Consider the following 24,978-nt stretch of genomic DNA (forward strand, 5'->3'; position numbering starts at 1 on the left):
GAATCGAATAGGAGTTCGTCCTTTGAAATGGTCTGCAGCACATTTAAATTCTAAGCCTAAAAGCCATTTGGGGGATACTAGCAGTGCACAGGACGGAAAGTGACAAAATGCCCTCAGAGGGGTGGCTGGGTTTGCGGGGTGTGCTCCAGGGGTCTGGAAAATCAAGAACCTGCCCCTTGCCTTTTTGTATTTCAGCAAAAGAAAGGGCAGGACTCCCTCTGCTCCTCAGGGCCTGGATTTCTGATTGTCGTGGCGGGACTGTAAGACTCCTCCTGCTGCACTCAGATCTTTACTCTCCAGAAGAGAAGAAAGGCCAGCGGAGTATTTGTTTGATTGGCAAACGGGAGCTCCTGCGTTGCCTGCCTGCGCAATTGCAAGAAGTAGTTGAGAGAGTTCCGGAGGAGGCAGCAATGCTCAGGGCTGAGAACAGGACTTCCCTTCCAAGGGCAGGACAGAGAGGGGTTCCGAGGGGTTCCGAGGAATTCAGGGTACAGTGGGGATTACGGGGCAAACGCTGCCCTTCCCTCCTCCTCGTTTTGATCAGGTCTTCCCCAGATGAAGGAAACAGCATTCCTAGGCCGTCTTCAGCGGGCGGTGAGCACCAGGCCTGAGGTCTCCTGATGGAGAAGCTGTTCTCAGGGTTGATTTATCCTTGCAGATTGCACAGCGCTTCTTGAACAGTGATTTCAAAGAGTTAAACTGCTTCCATATGTCCAGCATGGGAGTGGAGTTTGTAGCCTTTGGCAACCTCGGCTGAATCCAGCTGCAGCTGCTACCTGTGTGTTCCACAATGTGTGCGCGGGCGCGCACACTACACACACACACACACACACACACACCCGCACGCCCGTGTGCACTGACATCTGAACCATGTTCTGACCGTGTCAATGAAACTGTTATGTCTTTGTTGGGGAAGATATTAATTCTGAGCAATTACAGCTCCCTCTTTCCTCACTCCCTCCCGCCCCCCTCCCCTCCCTTCATCTGCTCAGCAAGGACCATGGACCATGTCAAACAATATACAACAGAGAAGAATGCAAATAAACTTTAGTCTGCATAGCCCAGCAAAGCAGTTAGCCGCCCACTTGCAAGATACTTAACTCTTGTGCACATGATACACAAAGAACGCTAGCTACTTTCACCAATCCCTTTAGACCAAAAAAAAAAAAAAAAAAAAAAAAAGGCAAAAGAACTGATCCTTGTCTTTCTATCTGTGAGGTTGCAGTTCCTCCTGCTAATAAAGAAGCTTTTCCCATGATGCAGTGTGATAAGGATTGGCCTACATGTAGTCCAGAAAGCCACCGCCGATGTGTCCTTGATTAGGTGTCTTATCTTCCATTGAGCTGCATCTGATGAAGATTGCTGACAGCATAATGGCTGGGAAAGCATCGGACAGCTCCATAAAATGGCAGCTATGTTATGACATGTCAGCCAGGACCTGGTGGATGGTAAGTTTGGCGTGTTAACATTTTTTTTCTCCCACCCCCAAACCCCCCCCTCCTTTCTATTTGAGCTCCTCCTTTATTGTTTCATGCACGTGTTATAAAGTTCCCTGCCTGCGGAAAGTTCAAGCTCAAGTTGTGGGAGCCTGGGGTGCCTTCGCACACCAGCGCGCTAGATAGGATTTCCCCGCTATTGTGGCCAGGGACATAGGCCTTTTTTTTTTTTTTTCCTTTAAGAAGAAAAATAAAAAGGCAGTGTGAAGTTTTGTTCACTTTTTTCTTTTTTTCAAAAAAAGAAAAATGTAAATGGTCCACTCGGGCCCCAGGCTGGCTGGTGTGAATTGTATGGAGGTGGGGCAGTCACTGGGGGATTGGAGCCTTCTCGGCTAATTGTTCTTGCATTAGTCTTAAAACAGAGTAATGTACTTCTTTCTTGGGCTTCTCTGAATAATGATTTAGAGAGTGTATTGTATCATGTTGTGTGCAGTTGCCTCATCAGTATGCGACTGTCCCCCACGCTTCGCCTTAATTTGGAATCCACCTCCCTTTCAATGAATACTGTAACTGGAGCAACCACTGATTACTATGCCACTCAGCGTAATTAAATTTAGTTAATGAGGATATGCATATTCAGTTCATTATTTTTCTTTGCTCGGGCAAATGTGTGTGGGTTTGTTGTTGCTGGGTAGTTGTTTTTTTTTTTTTTTTTTTATCCCCATATTTGTCCAGCTGCAAATTTGGGAAGAGGGAAAAAAAAAGGCATAAAAATTCAGGACTCTGATGAGTTCTAGGATTCAACTTGCAAAATAATATCGAGGGGAGAGAGGCTATAACTTTCTTTACTCAGGATGCTGGATTAGAGGCCATAGTTTTGGGAAAGGAAACCTTTCACGTCGAAAAAGTGCTATGTGAAAATTTTCAATCTACTGATTTCTGTTGTGTGGACAATGGTCTCTTGTAGGCAAAAGTCGTGACATGAATGGGTAAACCTTCTGCAGGCAAGCATTCCAGGATGAATATTAAATTCATCCTTGGCTTAATTCAGCTGAGCATTTATTTATTTTTCTTTCTTTCCTTTTCTCTTCTTTCTTTCCTTTCTGCCCCCTTCATTGAAGTCTTGACTGCTTTTGCTTGCTGGCTTTGATAATTATTATGCTTCCTACAAGGGCTGTTTTCTCACAATTAGTACAGTGTGAGACAATGGGCACTTTATTCTAGGTGGGGAGGGGTGCGGCCAGCCCTGGTGGTCAGCCCATCGCCAGTGCCCAGACAGAAGGGAGCGCCTGCCCAGTGGTCCTGGCTTCTGGCTCTGCTAGGCAAGGGGGTTCTTATGAATGTGTGCATTTCCCGAAAGGTAGAAATTATGCTGTTTCTTCGAGGCTCTTCCTGGGCGCCCAAGGTGCAGAGAGGCTTCACCGAGCGCTGCAGTTGTCCTCGTGAGCGGTCTCATTAATGCGAGGTGTGGGAGCCTGCAGGAAAACTTTGCTGCCGCTACTTGTTGCTGCTCTGAGTGCTCAGTTCCTCCAGAACAGGCAGAAAGCCTGCCTCCCTTCCCTTCTCTCTGGCTCTCAACCACTTTCTTCCAGTTGGAGTACATTTTATAAGTGATATAAACTCTACAGTGGCTGAGTTTTGTTTCTGATTCCATCTCTTATTAGACTTGAGCACTGTGCGGGTACATGGGTGCAATGACCTCCTAAAACACTGGCGGATATTTGGAGAAAGAGATGGCTAAGTGCTTATATAAAAGATGTGCTTGATGCGACTGTACCAAGACTTGGAAGTGGGGTTTTGGTGCTTACTATGACTCTTAATGATCATTTTAGGATGTTCCCAGAAGTAAGGTTGAAAATCAATATTTAAAATGAGAGATTTTTTTTTCTGTTGGAAAAAAGTAAAAAAAAGAAAAAAATTCACTCTGAATTTTTTTTACTTAAAAACTGGGATTCATATGGGTATAAGAGACCATCCCTGTAAATATTTCACCATTAAATGTCGTCAACCTAGTTCTGTACAGAGAGACCATAGCTTCCCAAGAGAAGCATGGTTGTAAATACTATTGTTAAAGGTTTGTGTAAGCTGATTATTCATTTTTAAAGATTATCTTCTTTTATTGCCTGAGAAGATGCAGAATATATATAAGCACAGGTTCAGAGGTAAAATATTAAGTAAAAAATACTTGGTGTAAATTATTTTCATATTAAATCTTCATTAGGTTTACATGAGTGGCATGCATGTTTCTTATTAAGGAAAATTTAATTTGAATAAACTTTGTTAATTTGGGAAAAATGTCTAAGAGCTTAATACTTAGCGTGTCATTGAAAACTTGGAATGACAGATGCTTTGTAAAAAGTTTAATCAAAATAATTATTGCAGCTCGTTAGTAATATACTGGAAGAGAGAAGAAAGTGTATTGTGGCGACATTACCACGATTCTGCTGTGTGGGATTTCAGGAATATTTTTGAAAGGTGTTTTCAGGTTATAAACTAGTTTATTGTGATTCTGCTCTCACTATGACATTGCTCCTTTTATTTTTACAATTATTCTGGGGTTTCTGTGTAAGAAAGGATATTGTATCCTTATTTGGCTTAATCAAATGAAGTTTTAAGTAACCAAATCCTGAATGTGAAAGCTTCAGCGCTAAAGGATCCCGGCAATTGCTTCCTGACTTATTGTCTGTTTCACTTAGATTCTCTTATTGTGTGACAATGATCATAAATTCTACTTGACAGGGAAAAAACCCAAACAAGACGTAGTTGTCCAATTCTACATCTGTTTTCCTTCCTAGATAGGCATGTTTTAGTAAAACAGAGAGGAGGAAAAACATTTTATTGAGACAGTTAAAAATAAACAAGCACAAAAAGAGTAAACTCACTGTATGTATGTGTGTAGATGTTAAATATCATCTACATACAGGCAGTTTTTTAAATGGTGCATCTTAGATGTTTTACTTCTTCAGATTATTTTGCATGTAACTCCTTCAAGGAGGAAAATCATGTGAGCAGTTTAAGTCACAGTTGGTTGGCTATATTTAGAGTTCTGTTGATGACCTTTCACAATATTTAAAAATACCACTTGGAATGTATGCAAGCCGCATCTCATAAATAGCACTATTTCATTATTGGTTATCGATGAGGCTATATGTTTCCTTTTAAACTACTGAAAAATAAAAGCAACAAAAGCAATTCTGGGACTTTCCATTCTGTTTTGCACTCCTTATTTAAAGCTCTCTGTAGGACTTATTAGAACTTCTTTGTTAGCTATTTGAAACTTCAGAGTAACGGGTATTTACCAGACATTTTTTTCCCCTGAATTTCCCAAGTCTAATCCTTTGATCCCATCAGAACCAGGCCAGAACATTTATAAATTTACCTAATCACGAATGGCAATTATTTAAATATGAATCCACAAAATTTATTTGAAAAACTAATTGCTGGTCTATGAGACTTGAAATCCTCAGTCTTATAAATATTAAAATAAACAAGCAGATAAACACAAAAATTAAGCAAGATCTCATATCATCAAAGGCACAAAGATGACTCTTGGTTACAGATTAATTAATCTACTCGGTTGCAAAGTACTTTTTATTTTTCTTGAAAGGAAATTTATTTTTTGAGAAGTTGATGTGTTAAAATATGGTACTTTTATATACCTTATTGTTTGTTTTTAGACAATATTAATAAGGTGGACAAATGCATCACTTGTTTTAAAAATAAAGTTCTGTTCTCAATACAAAGTTGAATTCAATACTTTGATGACAAATGTCAGTACAGGTAGGACAAAACTGAAGAGATTGTTTTCACAGCAGATGTTTCTTTAAAAGGCTTTGAGAAGTTGAGGTGAACTTAGGTTTACAATGGACTATTTTTAACTGAAAACCTGAAAATTAATCTATCTTCTTACAAATGCTGGCACTAGTATATCTTCTGGTCTGTATGTTATTTTACTTTACTATAAACAAAAGAATTCCTGAAGAGCCTAATTAATAGGCTAAAAATAGATTTGAGAAAACTCCTGTGTAGCCTAATGACCACATTTAGAACCCTGTGGTAATCTCCCAGCCATGCAAAGATATATCTGAAAATCAAAATTCAATACTTATTTAATTTCAAATTTTGTCTTATTTCCTTCAGAGCTATAATTGAATGTAGAAATGTAATCAAAACTAATAGACACCATACAGATAATAACTATATCAACTAGTAGCCCGAAGATATTATGTCTATCCATTAAATATATTTCCAGAATTAGAAGCTATAAAATTTGTGCCTCACTCAACAAAGTTCTGTTAAGAACTTACCATAGCCAGTCAGTGTTGTTGGTACACAGATGACCAATGCTGTCTCTGTTCTGGAATCAAACCCGTGTCCCAGTGTTGTAGGCGGGGGATAGTCATCATACTAATAAACGCTTCTAAATGATTTCTGTTTTCTCTATAATGTTGGTAAATGCATAGCTATTACATTTGCAGATTTGCTGCTTGTTGTCTGAGTTAGTTAATACATCTTTTCATTCCTTGCTCATCTTGAGAGGTAGTTAACACTCTTTCTTAGTCTTATAGGTGTATGTTAACGTTGCCATTACCTAAGCCAGTTTCTGTACAATTAATGACATTGGCAAAAACTAATAGATTATTACATGAGTTACTGAGTAAAAAAACAACAGTGACGATGATGATATCTGAGTGAAAAACATGATTTCGACATCTGTAAATAAAGTTACCACATTTTGAATATTTCAAACTTTGTCATAGACAAAGTTTTTTGTCTATGTCTTTTTTCATCATGCATCTTCCATACTTATATTCTTTAGTGATGAGTTTTCATTCCTAATACCATTCTAGCATATGTAAATAAAAATGAACTGTACGGCAGATGTCATTAAATATATTAATGTTCTTCCAAGATACTTTGTTATCTGGGAGTGATATTTATCTTATTTTCTGAGATTTATTTTCACTTGTGTGCTTGCCTAACAAACACAATGTACAAACTTTGGATAAGGAAAATATCCTTCGGATCCCATCTTGATAAACAGTGATTATATGGTTATTAATTTAATCGGAGAGTAAGAAAACACAAGTGCCTGTCCATCCTCTTTTCCCAGGTCTTTTTTGGAAGCAAAGGGTCATGTTCTCAAGGAGAATTATCTCTTCTATCTATGGGAAAGCTGGTGTTCATTTTCCAGTATAGGGGCTGGTCAACAAAGAGAGATATCCGATGCTTGCAACATCATTGAAACTATAGCGTATTTTCTGGAACGGAGCTAAATGATGTCAATCACTACCTTTGGATATTTTAAAATTCTCTGAGATTGTTATTTTGTGACATTTGACAATTTGTAATCTATACTTTGGGGGGCTGAGAAAGTGAACTTGGATATAGGAAAATGTACTAGTGAATATGTACCAGGCCAGCAAAAAAGAATTACATTCTTCTGTTGTATTGCAAGGCACCTTCAGTGGAGAAGTTGTTTTCACAAAAAGTTCTGTTAAGGGAGATGTGTAGGTATACTCTGTATTTCACTAGCTTTAAGTTTTTAAAATCTTATTGCATTTTAAGTGCTTAAGCAAAGAATCAGGAGACTAGAAAGTTATCAGTGTTTGTTATGATAATTATTATTTCAACTAACTTAGCATGCTTTGTAATGGGGCAGCTTTAGCATATCATGTAACGGACAGCTTTAATAGCAATTTTCATTTCTCACTGTTCTAACGTAAATTTATCCCAGTACTTCTCTGAAAAATGACTTTATTCAGAAAGCAATTATTTTTTAACTTCCCACTACTATGTTCATTTTCTGAGGTTATAACATAATGGATATGTTTATGAGCATAGGGCTGAATCCTGGGAAATGTAGATTTGGTGACCTCTGGCAAATGAATCTGCTCCTCTTGTGGCTGGTAGAGCCAGCTGTAAAGTGCAGATAATCGTACTCATTACTTGTCATTCCAACCTGTCGTGAGGATGAATGAGATGGAGTCAGTGAGGCACCTGGTGAATGCAGTGTAAATACCAAGTTCATGACACATACCCAGGGGGGCCAGTATAAGCCAGGACTATCATAGAGTTTTGAGTCTGAGCACTTAGTAGGTGCTCAAAAAACACACAGGGCAGATTAAGTGAATGTAATTGTAGCATTTTCTATGGGACTTTCATACTCATGTTGACTTTTTGAATTCATATAAATTTTATCTGTGGGAACTTCATAGACTAAAGCAATCCTAAAACTTCAATATTTTCTGTCTCAAATTGTAGCAGATTTCTTGGGGCCCCTGGGTGGCTCAGTTGGTTAAGCTTCTGCCTTCTGCTCAGGTCATGATCCCAGGGCCCTGGATCAAGTCCTGCATGGGGCTGGAGGTGAGTGGAGAGTCTGCTAAATAAATAAAGTCCTAAAAATTTTTTTTAGCAGATTTCTTAAAAGCAGAGCCTCCTTGTAGTGAGATTCAATAACTACTGTTAAACATTAAATGTTATGATTTAAAAAAATGTTATTATTTTAAGGGTTAAAAAAATCAATGATTGTAGAGGGCCTCCAATTTGCCAGGCACTTCCCAGGTTCCTTGGGAGGCAACTAACACCAATCAGTCTTCAGCACAGGACAACACAATTGCCATTACCAGCCTCTCCATATAGATGAAGCCACAGGACTCTGAGGGTAACCACTGTGCTGAAGCGCGGTCCCCAACTAGGGGGGAAAGGGGCAGGGAACACTAAAATCCACCGCGTCTGAGTGTGCCCGCCTCTCCCCCAAAATCCAGCCGTCAACCGTGCCGGCAAATGACTCATGATTTGTGGCTGAGGTCAAGGTTCTGCAGCCGCCTGCCCTGCACCTGCCTGCCCCCCTCGATTCAAGCCTGACCTCTTTCTGGGGCTCAGCTTGCTCTCGCTCGGTGAGCTACTTCACTCACTCCCAAGCTGCGCCCGAGGTTGTACAGCCCTAGGACTGGAGGTGGCTGAAATTCCTTGGAAATGTGATTCCATTCATCTTTCCTCGAGACAATTAGATTCGCTATAGGCATAAGCCATCTGGGGGAAATTTTTTGGAAAGAAATTGGCAAGCAAAGCATTTCCATTTTCAGGTTTTGATAATATCTGTTTACCTCATGGGGCTGTTGTGAGGCTCCAACGAGATAAAACATAATAAACGACTTGAGATCTGTAACATGCAAAACTTGATCGAAGGTACACGTTTTATTATCTAGTGGTGTTAAACATAAGTAGGTGAAAAAAAGCTTTCCAGAATTTTGCCAGTCTTCTGGAGCATGAGATAATGCTAAATTTCCACCAGGCAACACGGAAAATGCTGGCTGTCTAAAATGTTGTAGGACGCTCTTTGCAAATTCTACTGCTGAACTCAGAGGGATTAATCGTTCACATAACAATGCACGACTAGTTCACCAATGTCCCAGGCAACAGCAATGCTAGCGGTGACCACGTTTTATACATTTAATGGGAAGGCATGGAATAAGCAACATTTCCCAAATGCCATTTGTACCATCATGCAGTTCAAACCTTCATTTTTTTTTTAAATTGATGTAAGTTTGCTCTTTCACTTGGACCACAGAAGACTCATGTTGTAACAATTCTTTGATGAGGTTATTATTATAGCCCACACTTAGTGTGTACTATAAGGAAAGATTTAGTTTATCATATAATGGACAGCATATTATGCTATAAATGGGATATTTTTCTCTCTTATTTTCAGGATTGTTAGAATTGCAACTGTTTGAATTGCAACACCGTAGCATTTTTGATACGTTTTTATACTGTATGAATTAGGCTGTATGAATGTTCCAATACAAATGAACCCACTTTATTATATGACATTTATTAATTATGAATATAAGATTTGTTTAATGTTATTTAGTTGCTCAACTAAAATTATAAACCCCAAGAGGATGGGGACTGTGTCTTACCGGCTCTAGATGATATTTTGCACATAAAAGGCCCTTAATAAATAATTGTCAAATTGCACCAAGACTATGGCTTTCCCATAGTGACTAATGGGGATAGTGATCTCAGTGGGTACCCAGGATGCACATTGATCAATGATGATAGGCTTCCAATCTGTGACCTGTTATGAATCAGCACCTGCCCTTTCCAAGATAAAATTTAAATGTGTTAGAAGCATGTAGGAATTACCATGAGATTAGTAGCAAAGTTTTAAGGCTGACGGCAGAAGCAGCAAATTCATATTTTTCCTTGGAGCAGACAGGCTCATGGTCATTACCAAGTGGTAAGCAGTAGACCAATAAAGCATCTTTGTCAACAAGGAGCATCTCCTGCTTTCTCAACTCTACCTTTATCACAGTGACTAAGACCTTTCAGGCACCTAATAAGTTAGAGAATTTGGAAGAGGCTAATGTAGTTGTATTGTGTAAGTGACCAAAGCAAGGTGACTTTGAAATTGGTGAGCTTTTGGTCTATTTTCTTATTTTTGATGACATCCGTTTCATTTCAGAGGATTGATTGTTTTTCCACTCGAAGATTTCAGTGATTTTTCCATGTGTCTTACCTAGATTGCAATGTTGGGAAAGGCCTTGGTGGTGGCCTGACATTTCAACATTCAGTGTTTCAGTGAGGGCTTGGGGAACACGCCAAGAATAACAGAAATCTAAATTGGGATGGGTACGATATGGAGGGACACACGTCTTTGGAAAAGGGAGAAAGAAGGTCTCCCAGCAACGTTAAGAAGTGACTGCTTCTAAATGATCTCTTTGGAGTGAGCAAAAAAGTGAAAAATACCATTTATTTGGACTAGGCCCTGTTTCAACCATATAAACTGGCATCTGAATGAAAACTGAGACACTGCTTCCTGATGCCAGCACTTAGTGCTCTGCAGCCCAATCTTCAGAATCTGGAAGGTCACCGGCCCTTAATCTCATGACCCTTTGTCCTTGATGCTGTCACTAAAGTGAATGTGGAGGAGCATTCTTGAGGCCCTTGACAGGCACTGAAGCCCTCTCAGCTAGACACAACCCTTCTCTATAAGCTGTACTTGTCCATCAGGCAGACACTAGTGAGGACAATAATATGGTGATTTTCTAGAATCACAGGTAGTTTGCTATTATTGATAGACATGAACAGCCTCACAGACAATTCTTTCACCTTCTCTGTAAATTTCCTCAGGCTTGCTCCAAGGTGGAATGGTTAAATACTATGCAATGCAACAATGCTCAACACTTTAGAAGAAACAGCAATGCTTTTTTATCCTTAAATCAAAGGAATAACACTAAATTGCCATTTTATTTGTCCAATAAGATATTAATTATCTTATGTGAGGCTTTTCATTTTTTTGGCACCAAAGATGTTTATAAATGGTACCCCACATAACACAAACCGCATGTTTACGTAGCACGAATGTTCAATCAATTAGTTTACACACACAAATGCTGGAATATTGATGACACGTGTTAGCTTTTAGTGGGAAAAAAGCCAACAGAGCTAATTTGATGCATTGATCCTTGGGACATGCACACAGATGTGAACCTTTGACTTCATCACAAGTGATTTGGCTGACAAACAGTAGCTTGTAATTATTGTTGCACCATCGTAAATTAATTAACAAATCAATCCATCAGTTTGGAACCAGCAGCCCAACCACATTTGTCAGTTTGGGATGTTTCTCTTCATTTTATCTCCTTTACACTTTTTTTTTTTTTTAATTCAGATGCTTTGAAAACGTTTGCTTGTGCCAGATTAACTTTTTCTTAAGCTTGAAAACATGATTCTAAATAATAGCATGGGTGGAAGGAAATTTTGTTATTGATTAATATTCTCAAAACTCTTGACCATAAGGCTATCAGTGGGTAGAACAAAGAATTATTGAGTCTCAGATGTAACTCCCTTTTTACAGAAGAAATGGAGGCTCGAGGGTTTAAATAGTTTGTCCATATTTACCCAGCTACCAACAGGCAGTGCCATCATTAAAAGTCTGGTCATTGGCACTTTCCACTCCACTGCAATTAACCAAAGACATCAAAGCACTCCTGAACAATATGTGGAGTTGCTGCAATTCTAGCCAAAAGCAAAAAACTTGACATTTCAGTTAAAGACCTTATTCTGGATGAAACTACCATTTCTGAGAGGCTTTGTGAAATATTAAAAAATAGTTCTTGGCTAATATTTATCACTTTCTAGCCTTCTTGGGATGTATTTGACACTTATGTAAGTTCAAGGAGTACAATGTGATGATTCGACATATGTATATAATGTGAAATGATTACATTAAGGTTATAATAAGGTTAGCAACACCCTCAATACCTCATGTAGTTGCCTCTGTGTGTGTGTGCACGTGTGTGTGTGTGTGCGTGTGTATGTGGTGAGGACATTTAAGATTCATTATCTTAGCAAATTTCAAGTGTACAATGCAGTTTTGTTAACTACAGTCACCATGCTGTACATTAGAGCCTAGAACTTATTTATCTTATAGCTGGGAGTTCTTGGATACCTTTCTGCAATCTACTTTCAAGAGTTTCAAAAAGGGGGGGGGGGAAGACCTCTGAACGCTCTTTGTTCTGTTCACTATGGCCTTTGTCCCTGTTAACCTCAGTAGCATCATGCACTGCTGTGTTAACAGGATGTTATTGTTTTCTTTTGTTTTGCTTCATTTTCTTGTCCTAAATCAATGGGGATTGTATAATGACAGTTACACCAAGAATGGAAAAAGCTGGACGGATGTCCCTAAGCTGGTGTGTAAGCATAAGCAAGCCATTCGACTTCTAGGCCCTGCCTACTTCTTTGTGCCACTGTTAGAAGCAAATGAATGCAGTGGTTTCCAACTTTTGGGGGCCTTCCATCCAAACCTAGCACACACAGACATAAATATATAGAATGAAAATTAATATTCATAAAACAATCTTTACCCTTCCTGCCTAAAATACACTTTTAAGAGTTTTCATTCTGTTCTATTTTGCCTTTTTCAATAAAAGTGTCATCTAGCTAAATTGATATCTTAACCCACTACTGGGTCACAACACAAGGTTTGAAAAATACTGAGTGAACATGCAGGTGTTTGGTGAGCTCAAATTCAATATCTAAACAGAAATGTTTCAGATTCTTGTGTCTAAAGGTCTTTTACTATTGGAGCCCCTTCTTAAAGGACTTTCATACTCTTGGAAGAATGTGATTATTTGTGGGACTCTGGCCCCGCTGAAGTTGTAGAACCTTCCACTGGGGCGTTTCTCCTCAGAGCTACTCTAAGGATGACAGAGTCAGTCGAAGTCAATCCTTGGCAGGAGAACAGGTAGCAACATAGATAACGGCTATGGGGCTGGGTCCGTGTTTGTTTGTTTATTTTTAAAGATTTTATTTATTCATGAGAGACACAGGGAAAGGCAGAGGCATAGGCAGAGGGAGAAGCAGGGCTCCCTGTGGGGAATCTGATGTGGGATTTGATCCCAGGACCCTGGGATCATGACTTAAGTCAAAGGCAGATGCTCAACCCTGAGCCATCCAGGTGCCCCTGAGTCCATGTTTATAACACATGTTGAATTCTTATCTTCATGAGAAAAATACCAATTTTTAGAAGAGCTCTTTAATTTACAAATAAGGCAATAAAAGGCAATTGAAGTGTTTGAGGGGGAGAAATGATGTGTGCAGACTTCACTGGTCAGCTACCACTAGAAACAAAGAAATGGCCTTTTGGTAAACATCAGAGCATATGGGAGAATGTGTTTTCCTAAAGAGTTCCCCCCCAGCCCTGAAGTTTTTAGTAGAAAGACATCTTAGGACTGCGGTTACCTACTGCACTTTACATGCGCATTGTGTGAATGCAAAAAAGTGAACGACGATAGTTTCTTTATAATACGGAAACTTCATATTCTTACCAACATGCATTTTATAAATGTTGATAAGGTAGAGAACTGAAGTAGGTGAAATTAAAGTGGAAGGGAATATAGAATATAAAAATAGCTTTTGAAGGGTATTTCAGATGATCTTGAGAGTCAGAATAGCATCGCGGTGGAGTCAGGCTTTTTTTTTTTTTCTTTTTTTTTTTTCTTAGAATTTTATTTATTTATTCATGAGAGACACACACAGGGAGAAGCAGGCTCCCTGCAAGGAGCTAGATGCAGAATTAGATCCCAAGACCCTGGGATCATGACCTGAGCTGAAGGCAGATGCTCAACCACTGAGCCACCCAGTGCCCCAAGTCGGGCTTCTAAGACCGGGCTTCCCTGGTTCAAATCCCAAATATGCTGTTGACCAGCTGGATAAACTTAGACAAATGACTTAATCTCTCTGTGTCTCACTTTCCTCAACTGTTATACATGGAGATGGTAGCAGTGTCTGCTTTGTAGTGTGGTAGTGAGGATTAAATGAGGTAATATACAAAAAGTGCTTTGCCAGGTATATAGCAGGACCCCATGGTAACGGTATTAACTGCAAATAAAATAATCACAATGTTTTACAATAAAGCATTTTACAATAATTAAGATCTATAAATAAGGAAAACCAGATGATATGGTTAATCCCCCACCCCCCAAACAAACAAACAAACAAACAAACAAACACACACTGCATGTTGGAGAAATGATTCTTAGCCATCAAGTCAATGACTTTAGGGTTAACTGAGCAATTAGCTCTGTGGAGTTCCAGAAAGACTTCACTTACCATTTGTTCTAAAAAAGTGTTATCTCCTGGATTCTGAGCTCCCATTCATTTTATTATATGTACTAATAATGCCACTTATTTTATTTTTTCCCTGAACTCAATGGCGTTTTTCTGGGGAACAGATCAAACCTTACTTAGCCTTGTATTTCCTCTCCCAGCTTCTCCTCCCACCCTCCAATACTCTTGTACAGGAAGGGGATCATTCTAGAAGACTTGTTGAATGAGATTGGGCTTGCCTTAAATTCTTATTTCACAGCCTATCAATGCTTTGGCACATAATTTATAAATTATACAAACTTATAGTAGTAATATATTAAATAAGAATAAATATGTAAGTTTCACAGCCTATCAATGCTTCGGGCACATAATTTATAAATTATACAAACTTAGAGTAGTAACATATTAAATAAGAATAAATATGTAAATTTATAAATAAAAATCAGTCCTGCTTTTCATAGAGGTACCCCCAACACCTCTTACACTGTGTGTAACTTACAAGTTTAGAGTTGTACTCTAAAAGCTCACTATAAGTCAGTCATTCGAAATTTTGTAACAGGGGCACCTGGGTGGTTCGGTGGTTGAGCGTCTGCCTTCTGCTCAGGTTGTGATACTGGAGTCCTGGGATCGAGTCTCACATTGGGCTCCCCATGGGGAGCCTGCTTCTCCCTCTGCCTGTGTCTTGGCCTCTCTCTCTCTCTCTGTGTCTCTCATGAATAAATAAATAACAATTTTTAAAAAAGAAATTTTGTAACATGCGCAGTAGATGCTCACAGGATCATCTGAGATGATTTCACCCAGTGTACCAGGTGTAGTAATGACTCCAGGGAACTGGGGCCAGGGGCATAGCTCTTTCCAGTCCTGGAGAAGGACCCTTCCTCCTCTCAGTAACCCTTTTCTCAACAGGAAAAAAGGAATTCTCCATCTCCAAATGACTGAGCATAGACTCTAGTGCTTTAATCCAGAAAAAGGGGGGGGGGGGCAGTTTGAGAACTGACAACATGGCCTAAGGCCCCTGGAGAGTGCAAATGGGTCAGGGAAGGCCCTTTCTCTATCATTTGCCTATAATTGACAGGAAAGAGAGGGGGTAGTTCTGCAACTTTCCTTCTTCTATGACTTGGTTTCCCCTTCTCCCCATCTTCCTCTCTTGGGTTTCTTCCCATGGCTCTCTTCAGCCCCAAAACTGTAGGATAGAAGGAGTAGGAATTAAAGGTTAGGATTGAAAGTGGATCTAACTTACCGCATTTTCCTTGTCCTCCTTTCTCACTTCTACTCTATTCCTCTGTCCCACCCATCCATCCCTAATCCCACCACTGAATACAGATCACAATGAGAGTTGGGGAATCTAGACTATCCAGCCGACTAATGGGTGGTGTTGACCAGTGAGAGTCTAGCCTCTAATGGGCCTCTCAATTGGTGGGGAATGATTATAGTGGTGGGTACAGGAGGTAAAAAAAGAAGTTGCATTCTCAAGCGGCCATGCAAAGCCAGCCAGGGCAAGTCAAGAGGTGCCTGTGTCCATGAACATAGACACCTATCCTTCAGGTACTTATGCCAAACATAGGGTCCTGAATCGGTGAGTCCTTAGCCTCTATGAAAACCATAAAGGCCTTTGTGATGACCTTGCTAATACATGTCTTATCATTTAGAACATCCATCTTTACAATGGTATAGAGACCCAAATGTTTTCCTCCCTATGAACACCGTACTTTGAATGCATAAGTCTACTTATTCTGTGAACAAATTTTCATAGATCATTTACAAAAAATGGTGTATGAACAAGGCAGACTTAGTTCCTTTCCTCATGGGACTTACCTGTAGTGAAGAATGCAGTGTGGCAAGTCCTCTGTTGGTCGGGTATTGGCTGTCATGGAACTATATAAGAGAGGCGGCTAACTCATCTTGGAAGTGCCATAGTTTCACTTTATGCAAAGAATAGAGGGAAGAAAGTTAATTTCTGCCAAGGGATCAGCATGTGTCAAAGCCCAGTGGCACAGGGAGCATGGCTCTTGGCCTGAAAATGGCACAGAGAAGGTGTCATGCTTTAAGTGAGGACACGTAAATTGAGCAGAAAATTCCACACCAAAATCTCTGGTATTTTGCTGATTGATATAAAGGGAAAATGTTCAGAAACAGGGCCATGGGCTATTAAAACTACCCTACCTCCACACCACCACTGCCACTACCACCAGCACCACCATGCCACACACCACATACCCCCTGGAAGACAAGGATTTCATTATAGTGAAACTTCACAGACATAGATCAAATAACACAGGACAAGGGTCTGAGCTCAGATGGCTGCCGTTTCTGCAAGTTTCTGGTTTAGCCAGCCTATTAGACTGTAGCCAGATGTACTGTGTTACCTACATAATCCTTATCAGCAGCATTCCATCTGTGTCACCCAAGTAGCAGGAATTAGGCAGGCACCCTTTTGGAAAGTGGCCCAAAGGGTGCAGAAAGCAGGTATCCCTCGGAGGCATGTAACCCACATCCTTCTATGCTCAGAGAGAAGAAAAACACATTGAGTTTCTGCCCCAGATCCTCACTTGAATTGCTCCCACATTCCAGAGAGAGGTTGGTGGGGGGGAATTTGGGAGGTTAGCCGTGGGCCTCGGGGTGATGATTACTTTGTAATGGAACAAATTAAATTATGTGAAATTTTAGATGCTTTCCCCCTGCCCTGGCGGCTCCCAATCTCTTTAGGGGTAGTCAGGAAAAGGAGACCTTCACAACAGCTGCTTAGCTGCTTGAGCTCAGAGAGGAAAACCATAATTTGTCTGTAATCCCTAATGCCAACAGTTGTTCATTAAGAAACAAAACTAATGTAATCTTGATTATTTGCTCAGATTTCTACTCTATCATGTTTTGTACATCTGGCAGGCTAATGTAATTTTCTTCAGAAACCCAAAGCAATCTGGTGCTCAGACAACACCATGCAGATTTAGGTAAATTCCAAGCTCAGATTAGCATAATACTAACTAATCACGAATATCATTTGCATTCATTAGAGTGTTGGGGAAAAAATTGTTTCTAAATGGCAGAAAATTGAAAGAAAGATTAAGGGCAAGAGCTTCAAAATCCTGTTTGGCTTGATGCAACTATATCACAGATGATTTTTTTCTTCCAAGGCCTAATATTTAATGTGGAAGTATTAATTAGAGTATTGGAAAAAGATTGCATCTAATTGGAAGAAAACTAAGAGAGATTAAGGACCAGGCGTGTGGACTTGCTTTTGCTCGATTCAAGTGTGGAAGAGATAATTTCCCGTGCAATGCCAAGGAGCTTAAATGTGTAAAATATAGGGTGATTAATTTTTCAGAAAGAACCATGGCCTTTTTTGAGATAATGGAAAAACACAAGTTTTTTCTCTCGTGGAGTAACCGCATACCAGTCAGTGCCTTTGTTTTTACCATCATGGAACAGAACGAAGGTAAAGAATTAAATTCCGAAGTCTGAAATACCCCGAAATCAAGGTGAAATCCCAGAAGGCCCACACACTGGGAAAACCTAAAAGTCATGGTAATAGATCCCAAAAGCTGTACTGATTTTAAAAATCATAATAAAATACCCCCCACTCCTGGTAGTTAGCTATTTTCCCTGCAATTTCCCAGGTCCAGCCATTTGGCAGAAGTGGAATTGGTGGCAGGCCGTGTGCTGGGGCCTGTGCCGGACTGTGGTCGCAGGCAATTGTCCATAAATCCTGTCTTTCCGCAGCTCGGCTGCTGCGGGGCTCGGCTGCTGTGGGGCTCAATTCAGCGCTGGCTTCCTGAGGGCTCGGAGCAGGTGCTCGCCAATGGCTTTGGCTTCTCCCTCTGACAGATGAGCGAGCTGAACCTGCTCCCCTGGTGAGAAGCCAGCTGAACAGCCATTAGCAGACCCGCCTTTGGATGTCCAGGCTAGCTTAGCTGCTTGCAGAGTCCGGACTGTTGGAGATTCAGTTTTTGGCCTCGGGACCCATGAGCTCCAGGGCTTCAGGGAAGGATGGTATAGGAACTTGTTGCTTAGGGTGTGAACTGGGCATCTGGAGCTTGTTGGAAATGCTCAATCTCGGTTCCCACCCTAGACCCACTGAGTCAGAATCAGCATTTGCACATGGGCCCCCAGGAGAATCATAGACTCATTAAAGTTTGGGAAGAGCTGGTGTATAAGATTCTAGGCCTGGAATGTTTAGGGGCATAACTCTCACCCCCAGAACTTGTTATGACTCACATTGGTAGGCTCAAAAATTTGGTCTCAGGAGGTCCATGGAAGGTAGGGTCCCTGGCACCACACTAAAGAGACACCAGAACGAACTTGGACTCAAATCCACTTTTGGGTTAGTGGGAAGGTTGGTTAATGACTTTCAGTCCAATTTCCTCCTTTTTCACAGGGGAAAACTGATCCTGTTTTAGAGGGTTGTGGGAAGTGAGTGAGCACGGGGCTGTTTTTATCACAGCATCCTGTGCATTGCAGGCCTTGCATGGACATTAGCTCCCTCTCTCCTCTTCGGTGCTTGGCAGCCCACTCCCTCCAGCTGACCCCTTCATGTTTCCCTGCCCCAGATCCTCCCCCAGGCCCCTGAAAGTTCCCACACCAGCAGCAAACTGGCTCCTACACCTTCAATGCTGTCCTTCTGGCTGGTCTCCAAACTCCAGGCTTTTTCTAAACCCACCCAAACTGTATCTGCCCATCGCCTATACTTTCCATCTCTCTGTTCTCAGCAAAAATGGAAGATGACTCAAAGCGAATTCAGTGTCTTAAATATTCCACTTTTGTTGGGGATTTACGAGATGCTCTCTGAGCTTGATGACTCGCAGTCCTGGCTACACATGGATCATCTGAAGATCATTTAATAAAAAGTCCAAGTCCCCTCCTCCCCTGGGATTCTGACTCATGATTCATTTGGCTGGGGGGAGACCTAGGACCTGTATATTTTTAAAAGTTCCCCAGGTGGTTAAAAAAGAGCAGCCAAGTATGAGAACTAGTGCTTTAATAAGAGGAATCAAAGAGGCCAATAAAAAGGACGTTTTAGCTCAGAAAGATTTTTCGTTCGCGTCCGATTAGACCACTTTGGTCATCTCAGATGAAACGGGTGCTAATGTGGACTCACATCTCATTCAGTGATCCTCCGTACCATTTTTAGCTTTCTCATGAGAAATGTGTCCTGGAATTGGCTTTAGAGTCCAGGTCCCCTTTGTTAAGTCACTTAAAAAGTCCTACGGGAAAGCCATTTCCTCTTCTATAGATGAATCTAGGAACATTAGGAGTATCTGTTTAGTACCTAAGTAATTTCAGAACATCTTCCTCCTGTTCTCAGTAAACTACTTTTGGAAGACAGCCAAGCAGGTGTGCAAAGCCAGGGAGATGTGGATGTGTGTGTATCTGCGCACGCGTGTGTGCGCACTCCAAAGATAAAACTACACACCAAGAAACTGAAGTATAACACCCTAGTGGCAGAATTGCAAGGTTAGGTAACAGACCGACATGTGTCAGATTCCTGCATTCCCACGTTAGAGATCTGAAAACAAACACATCAACCCTACATCTAGCAATGTTCAATAAATGTAATTCCTTTCTCGTTCATCCATCTACTATGAAAGCCACATTGCCATAAACTTTATAGGTCAGCTTCTCTAGCTGAAGTGTAATAAAAATAAAAATAAAAATAGCAATTAATAAAAATAATTAAAGCTCTAATAACTGAGGTAAGAGTCACAATAAAAATACAGATTGTTTAGACAATAAAAAGGTACCAGTATGCATTTATGCAATACTTACTCTACGTCAGTTGCTATTGTAATTACTTTGCACGTATTATCCCATTTAATCCTCTTATAAATCTTGACATGGACATTACTATTTGTGTTACACTTAAATGAACTGAAGCACAGAGAGGTCAAGTAAATTTTTCAGGGCTACACAGAGAATAAGTAATGGAGCTGAATTGGTGGGGAAAAAATCTGCAGAGTTTGCATTTTTGCCAATATGCTATAGTTAATATCAAAACTTGAGATTCAGTCAAAATCGTAATCAAAGTAAAACTACAGCTTTCTGTACATTTTTGTGTCTATTTTTATTTAAGATGAAAATAAGTCAATGGAAAAAAAAAGAAAAGAAGTGAACAAAACCCTCAAATAGGGAGATGGGGTAAAACAAAAATCACCCTAAGGAGAATGAGGATAAGAGGCTTTTTGTTTTTGTTTTTTTTAAAAGAAGATATCAATGACTTAGGAATAAGAAAAATAATACAATAAAAAAATAAAAAGTTAATTGTTGGGGAGAAAAAGAGAGAAAACAAACAAAAAAGCATGAAGACAGGGCTAATTAAGAGATTTTTTAATAATAAAAAGAACATTTTATACATTTCTGTATATTTGAAAGTCTAGGTGGAATAAGTGGGTTTTTTTTTTTAAGATTGTATGTATTTCTTTGAGAGAGAGAGGGAGAGCACAGAGAGAGAGGGAGAGGAAGAAGCAGACTCCCCACTGAACAGGGAGCCTGATATCAGGGCTCGATCCCAGAACCCTGGGATCATGACCTGAGCCGAAGGCAGGTGCTTAGCTGAATGAGCCACCCAGGTGCCCCAGAATAGATGTTTTTTAAGGTATATATAAGCTACCAAAAATTGGGTCTAGAAGTATAAAACTTATGAAACCCCTTTTAAAAGTTAACAGAATTTTATTTTTTTAAAAAAAGGTTTGTACTTGACTTTATGGGAAAATCCTTTAAAAGTATCAGAGAGGGCAGCCTGGGTGGCTCAGCGGTTTGGTGCCGCCTTCGGCCTGGGGTGTGATCCTGGGGACCCAGGATCGAATCTTGAATTGGGCTCCCTGCATGGAGCCTGCTTCTCCCTCTGCCTGTGTCTCTGCCTCTCGCTCTCTGTGCATGTCTCTCATGAATAAATAAATAAAATCTTTTAATAAATAAATAAAAATTAAAAAATAAAAGTATTCCATGAGAATTTCCATGTTTGGGGCATAAAAAATATGGAAGGCTATTCAACTTTTTTTATAAAGCTAGCCTAACTCTGATTCTAAAGCATGAAAGAGGAAGAAAGGAAGAAAGGAAGGAAAGAAGGAGGGGATGGAAGAAGAGTAAAGGAAGGTGGAAAGAAGAAAAGCAGGAGGGACAATAGGAGAGAATTTATTCCAATTTAATTTATAAATAAGGATGCAAGAAGCTAAGTAAAATGTTGCTACATTGATCCAGCACTATAATAAAAGTATAATAAACTGGTGAATCAAATAGTGATTTTTTTTTTCTGTAGGGACTATGGGTTAGTTTAATGCTACAACTTCTACTGTTTAATCTAGAGCATGCATAGTTTAAAAGAAGGGGCGAAATCCAAATAATCATTCAGATACATGCCAATGAAGATAGACCTAGAAATATGAAGATGCTTCATTAACATCACTGTCATATCTGTCTCAAAGTAAAGGCAATAATCATACTTAATGACACTGTAGAGTAGAATATCCTAGAGGATGTTCTCTAAAACAGTAGTCCCTTTGAAATGGAAAAATACTCTTCAAAATTAAGTTTCTAGACTAACAAAACTTGAGAAGTATTCTATGACCTCCTGTAGAAGTTTGACTAGCCATATACATCCATTTATGGGGGTTGAGAAGTGGTTTGTCAACCAGTTAGGCCATAGAAACTTTTCCACATCGTTGCTTAGGACTGTTGATCCTCAGAGGCCATCTTGGGAAATACTGAGTCAGAGAACACAATGGAAGAAAGTTTATTCACAATGGCAACACCCATATGGAATAATTAGAAATAAACTAAATAGGGATCCCTGGGTGGCACAGCGGTTTGGCGCCTGCCTTTGACCCAGGGCACGATCCTGGAGACCCGGGATCGAGTCCCACGTCGGGCTCCCGGTGCATGGGGCCTGCTTCTCCCTCTGCCTGTGTCTCTGCCTCTCTCTCTCTCTGTGTGACTATCATAAATTAAAAAAAAAAAGAAATAAACTAAATAAATATGAAGATAAACACACCTTTTACTGAGAAACTCTTTATAGACTTGACTATAGATATTGGGTATAAAGAATCTCATTCTTTATTCCTAGATAGAACAGTTTAACTTTGTAAAAATATCAGTTCTCCAAAATCAATTAATAAATCAAGCATATTCAACCCAGGAGGGCTTCTTTTGCTTCTAATTTGAATGATTCTAAAGCTTATATGGTAAAACAAGATCAAGTCAAGAAGATTGAAAAAATTGGGAAAATATCTCACTTATCAAAATATATTATAAATTTGTAATATAAAATAGTATGTGTCTGGGGTAAGAAATCAGACAGATCAATTCATAGGATAAAAATCTTAAATTTGAATCAAACTGCACATAATACTCAGAATACATTCAAAGCAGTGCACATAGTGGCCAAGGGGGTGAGTTCCAGCAGTCATATGTAGTGAATCCTAATTTCAACTTGCCGCATATCAGCTGTGTGATCTCAGGCAAGTCATGTGACCTTTCCGAGCATCTGTTTCCTTATGTATAAAAGTAGGAATAACCTACTTCTAATGATATAAAATAGAAATAATCCTAGTACTTACTTCATAAACTAACATGTATCAATGAAATAACACTTATTAAAATAAAAACAGAAATTGGTACATAATAAGCACTGAATAAGTACTTGCTATTCTTATTATGATACAATTATTACTATTATGTGGCAAAGGAGACTTTTAGATCACTGGAGAAAAATAAATGACATAATAGAAGAAAATGGGGTCACTGGCAAAATATTCGGAAAAAGATCATTAGTTGCATCCAAATATTTATACCATACACTAAAATCAAACATAAATGGTTGAAGAATGAAGACTGAGAATTTAAAAAGAAGAAAAGAAACTATAAAACAACCAGGGAAAAAGTGAATCTCAGTGTACCATAAAGACAGAATCCATAATGGAAAAAGCCAATAAACTGGATTATATAAAAATATTATGTATAATATTTACTTAAATCAGAAATAAATATATGACAATATATTACAAATAGATATATAAACTGTTATAAATACTGCATAATGTTAACTAGAAATATATACTGATAATATAAATATATAATTTATAAACTACAAAGTAAATGGAAAATTTGTGGAATAACAAAGATTATAAAGACTACTATGAGATCATTAATTTTAAAATACTCAAAAATTACAAAAAAATATGAAGAAGCAATACCATGTACAAAAAAGAAATGGAAAAGGACTTGTATAGGAAAATCTTTAATAGTGTTCAAGGAAATTCAAACTGAACCAGTGAGCAACTTTTTTTTCTCCTATATAATTAGTAAAAAATGGATGATTCCCAATACTGGAAGGAGAAAGAGCCACTTTCAAACATTGCTGCTGGGAATATAAATATGTAGGCATAACAACTCTTTGGAGGACAGATAGGCAATACTTTACTTTAAAAAAATCATTAAAATTGGCACATCTTTTGACTTAGCAATTCATTGAGGAAATTATCCCAGATGTGGGATACAAATTTAGCCACAAGGAACTGAAGCAGCATTGTTAAAGCTAGAGCATCTGAAATATTAATGCCGTAAGGGAAATCTTCACTCTATACTACCAAGAAGGGAAAAGAAAAGGCTACAATTCAGTATTGCCGGTGTGATCACTAAGAATAGGGGAAAACACATGGAAACAAAGGCTGACAAGATGCACATCAAATATCTAATTGTAGTTCTTTCTCAACAGCATAAGGATCACTGGTTTCTTAAAACGTGATTTTTGTTTTTTTTAGTGCTTTCTGAATTCTGCAAATTTAGAGTAGGAAAACAATGAAAACGTATTTGTCTTTTAAATGGTAACAGCCTTACTTTGAAATTGGTCTGAAGACAAAAGAGAGTTTAATTGAATGTCTTCTAGGGAATGAAATCTAAATACAGTGTCCTCTCCAGTTATGATACATGTTATATGCAAAAAAGCTACAAATGCTACACATGGGGGGGGGGGGGGCTCTGCTATTAATGTCTCATTTCTCCCCGAAGACTCAATATCTCATTTCTCCCCGAAAACTCTGATTTAAAATAAACACAACTTTTGTTAGGAACCCAAGCACCCACTGTAGTCAACACTGTCAAAGAAAATTGCGTCTATTCTAGAGAGGGGTGGATCCGGTCTCTCACTGGCACCTTCCTCCTGTCTTTTCCCTTGTTCCTCTGTGGTTTTTGTCTGTGCAGAAGTATTGTTTTTATGGGGGCTTTTATTGCTATTTGCAGGTAATTCAAAGTCTTAAACTCCAACTGGTCACGTCTCAGGTTTAAAATAAGTCATAATACACTCCACGGGGAGGAGAAGCTGCTTCCACAAAACGCTCTGAGAACCGTCTGCACCTGCCAGTTTCTGACCTGTCAGAGCCACTTGCAGAGGGCCTGGGTCCCGTGGCTGTCTGTGTTAGGACTCTCCCATCCTTCTCCATTTTGTCCCAGTGCTTCAGAGGCAGGAGGGTAGTTTCATCATTCCCTGGCCTTTTGACAAACAGAATGACTTCCAGATTGGACCCAAGGAAATAAATGGTGAAAGAAGGGGTGCAGGAGGGGTTGGGGAGGGTATCATCCATGCATTTACTTCCTGCACAGTGCAGGTTCTATTTGGAATTTGCCAAGCAGATTTTCCTGGCCCATGGCAGTGGTGTCAGTGACACATAAAAACATCCCGCAGGGTGTACCAGAGAGAAAAAGGAGGCGGGAATATTCATTTTGTACCATTGAATGTTTGCCACAATGGAGCCCAATTTAGTAGAAGCAAGAAATGGTACAAGGGTATGTTCTTCATTGATAGAATGTAAGGAACTAATTTTTGCCATATTATCTTGGGTGGGAAAAGTGGGTGGAGGAGGATCTTCATCATTCACCTTCTGCAGCACATGTGTGGTTGGCCACTGATAAAGGTGCCTAGGCTTCCAAATTAATCAGC

The 24,978-nt window shown here is 39.5% G+C and overlaps 1 protein-coding gene across 8 annotated transcripts in view; it reads left to right on the plus strand.

Moving 5' to 3' along the window:
* Positions 1–1,199: 1,199 nt before the first annotated feature.
* The window catches only part of NFIB (nuclear factor I B), a 438,092-nt gene continuing 414,313 nt past the window's right edge, over positions 1,200–24,978 (plus strand). For 7 of the 8 annotated variants that reach the window (XM_072728256.1, XM_072728261.1, XM_072728262.1 and 4 more), the window contains exon 1: positions 1,207–1,448. In XM_072728256.1, the coding sequence (XP_072584357.1) occupies positions 1,353–1,448 (96 nt within the window). In that variant the 5' untranslated portion in view covers positions 1,207–1,352. Of the gene's footprint in view, positions 1,449–24,978 lie in introns of all 8 variants that reach the window. The other variant, XM_072728257.1, reaches the window with a different exon arrangement.

The sequence above is a fragment of the Vulpes vulpes genome, chromosome 12 (genome assembly GCF_048418805.1).
Source record: "Vulpes vulpes isolate BD-2025 chromosome 12, VulVul3, whole genome shotgun sequence".
In the NCBI taxonomy this organism is placed as follows: domain Eukaryota; kingdom Metazoa; phylum Chordata; class Mammalia; order Carnivora; family Canidae; genus Vulpes; species Vulpes vulpes.